This window comes from Contarinia nasturtii, unplaced genomic scaffold (assembly GCF_009176525.2).
Source record: "Contarinia nasturtii isolate CC-2019 unplaced genomic scaffold, AAFC_CNas_1.1 Cnas_scaffold_883, whole genome shotgun sequence".
Lineage (NCBI taxonomy): Eukaryota > Metazoa > Arthropoda > Insecta > Diptera > Cecidomyiidae > Contarinia > Contarinia nasturtii.
This window is the reverse complement of record NW_022198230.1, coordinates 1-3,107: the sequence shown is the minus strand read 5'-3', so window position 1 is coordinate 3,107 and position 3,107 is coordinate 1. Positions and strand designations below refer to the sequence as shown.

Below are 3,107 nucleotides of genomic sequence, written 5' to 3'. Positions count from 1 at the left end.
TGGATCTATATGATGCGACAGGTATTTTCTTTTATTTGTGATACACTGTAGCTTGTGCGCAAAAATGGGCTGGTTTCAATTTTGTGCGATATTTTTAATTGGTATAACGAAATTGTTGTAACATTCCGAAGAAATCTTGAAATGTAAGATTGTTTGTGAAATTGAATTAAAACAAGTACTTTAGATTAATGTAAGTTCTTTTTTATTATTTTGATTATTATTGAAGAAAGACTTTTTCTCCATCATAAACAATCGTGTTTTATTTTATTTAAATTGTTGTTTCCCCGGATTGCTCCTCAAAAAATGATAAAATTACTGAGTAAACCAATTTAGCTGCATCCTTTCCCCAAATGAAATCGATATGATTAAACTCTGTTTGGTTCACAACTTGAGTAAGTGCAAGACTATTATTCAGTTTTGGAATTAATTTTTCCACATCTGCTGAATTGCTTAATTTATCATTGGGTGAATAATGAAGCGAGATCGGCACACGAATTTTTGAAAGATCAAAATCTGATGGCACTTTTGAATCTCTCATATACTTTCCAAAATAATCATAACTTATTTCTGAACCATAATGAAGGATTTGATTAAATGAGGCCCCGCTAGGTCCATGGCAAATATTATTCCTCAACGTTGTCTATACGTTAGGAAATGAAAAAAAAAAAGAATAGTAAATGAAATAAATATTTACAAAAATCCAAGTTAGTATTAAAATTAATTGAATTTACGCTATCCTGTTGTCCTTCACTCTGGCCCAAAACTAATTCAAGTAACGATTCACAGAATGTACCCAAAAGTTTTGAGCTACAAATTTTTCCACCAAATTTACCGATCGGACTCCTTGGAAGAAGTTCTGTATTTTCAAATACCTTCAAAAAAAAGTGGTTAAAAGCAAATTTTTGGCATGCATTCAATTTGTATTTACCAGTAATTGATTGTGAAATTTTTCTAAGATTTGTAAAGGGCGTCCAGTATGTTTCAGGTAACCGACCGGTGCCATTAGACTCACCGCATAGAAATAGTCATTATATTCGGGCTTCTCTGATAACAGAGTCATCATGCAAGTTGTGCCTTGTGAATGACCAACAACATACACTTTTGGCTGTTTTGTCTCTTCGAGCACATAATCAAAAATGGCTGGATAGTCATAAATAGCGACCTCGTACCATGAAAAATTCCAAAACCGTTCACTCATATTTAGAATATCTGGATCTAACGTGATATGACGCCTCGAATAAAAATTCCCTCTGTGGTTCGATAAAAAAACGTCATACCCAGCATCGGCCATAATATATGCCAATGCTTGACTTGGATCGTTCGTAGAATAATCATCGGATGAGGAAAGTAAGCCATGATGTAAAAGCACCACCTTCTTTGTGTCTGGCGAAACACTTTTTGAATTGCATCGAAAAATCGTCAAATTATATCCATCTTCGGTGATTACACTGTGTTCTTCCGCATAGTAACCGTTGTATTCGATCATCTCTTTCTGCAATATTAAATCAAAAAAATACCGTCTCGAATTCAAAATACCATTCGATTTAAGTCTTACAGTTCCCATGGTGCACTTATCCTTCACATTTGATTGAACTACCGCAAATCGACCCACAATCAAAAAGACACAAGCGAATTTAAAAATATAAATATTAGAGACAAACATCTTGAGTTCTAAACAGTTCACAATCACTCTGGAGATTAGGTACGAATCTGCGCTTCATATAATGCTTAAATAGTTCGGTTTAATGAGTTTTGCGTCAATGCTATCTATATTTTTGAGAACATAAAATATTTTCAACGTGTTTGATTTACGTCATTTTTCACATTAAACAGAAAGTCAATGTCATTTTCACTTTCTGAGATAGCAAGTCTGATAAACATCTTTTTCCCGAATCACAACAATTTGCAATTGCCAAACGTTTGATTATATCATTCACCTATCACGTTTAGATAATAATCTTGTTGAGCTAATAATCATTGCCCATATTTACTAATTACAATTTCTGAAGCTAACTGAGATTTTACCATAAAAGCATCATCATTCGAGACGATTACATATTATATCAAAATTATATAATTCAATAGATTAGGAGCACGAAAAATGAGTAAAAAAATTAATACTAATGACACGTAATGTATGTGCAAAGCGTATGTAAGTACAATGATTGACGAAAAATCAAAGTGTTTGTCAACATGATATCCAAAAAAAATTCAAAATTGTAAAGGGGTAATTTTCAGCAACCATTCTATCTAAATCTCCAGCTTTTTCCGTTTTCGCTCTTCACTTTTTTGGCGAAAATCCCTACACAGAGAGAAATATTTGTAAAATTCGGTAGCTCGCACCTGGACGAAATTAACACCGACAATAGAGTAAAATGGAGTGCGTAACTCATTTTGAGGAGTAGACGCTCTACTAACACCGCAAGTGCGAGTTACCGTACTCAACTATTTCCAAGTTTTTTTCTATTTCTCGACTATTTCTTGACTATTCCTCTCTGTGTAGCAAAATTAATTGTTAAGGGGTAATTTCTAAATCCATTCTCCAGGGGGAATAGACCCATCGGACCCTGGTTAGAAGCTATGCACAGTAGTATATTATTTAGTTAATTTTTTTCGTCATAGAAGGCCTTTAACAATTAAACTGTCATGTTTTTAAAAAAATGCAATCTCTTTACCCGAAATAAAATGAATACAGTCACTAGTCGGTCAGCATAAAATATCGTCAAATCATTTAAATTGTAACCGCTAGTTATCAACAATGGTATTTTTTTGGACAACTTAATTCTGATAAGAGAATTTTTTTGTTCGATTACCGTAGGTCATGGTTGATATATAAGTGAGCCACATTTTTATTTGGACAAATATTTCATTCATAAAAGATAAACTGAAGGAGTTGCGTAATTTCACGATCTAAATTTTATTACTGCGTCAATAAAAAAAAAAACCAAGTAATATTAAAATTTCCAACATAAGATCTTTCAAACATTTGGACTATGAGTTTGAATACTCATTTCACCCTGTCTGAAAGTACAATACGCATAGTGCTTGCTGCCATAATTGTTATTTGAAAACGGTCCTAAAAATACATACAGGGTGTCTCATATATC

The 3,107-nt window shown here is 33.0% G+C and overlaps 1 protein-coding gene across 1 annotated transcript; it reads right to left on the bottom strand.

Moving 5' to 3' along the window:
* Positions 1-216: 216 nt before the first annotated feature.
* On the bottom strand, positions 217-1,707 carry LOC116342704 (lipase 3-like). Its single transcript, XM_031770415.1, has 4 exons — positions 1,556-1,707; positions 929-1,492; positions 732-872; positions 217-640 (listed from the first exon to the last, which is right to left on the bottom strand). Exons 1-4 carry the CDS (start codon positions 1,661-1,663, stop codon positions 269-271), a joined length of 1,185 nt encoding a protein of 394 aa, XP_031626275.1. The 5' UTR covers positions 1,664-1,707; the 3' UTR covers positions 217-268.
* Between the last annotated feature and the right edge of the window lie 1,400 nt (positions 1,708-3,107).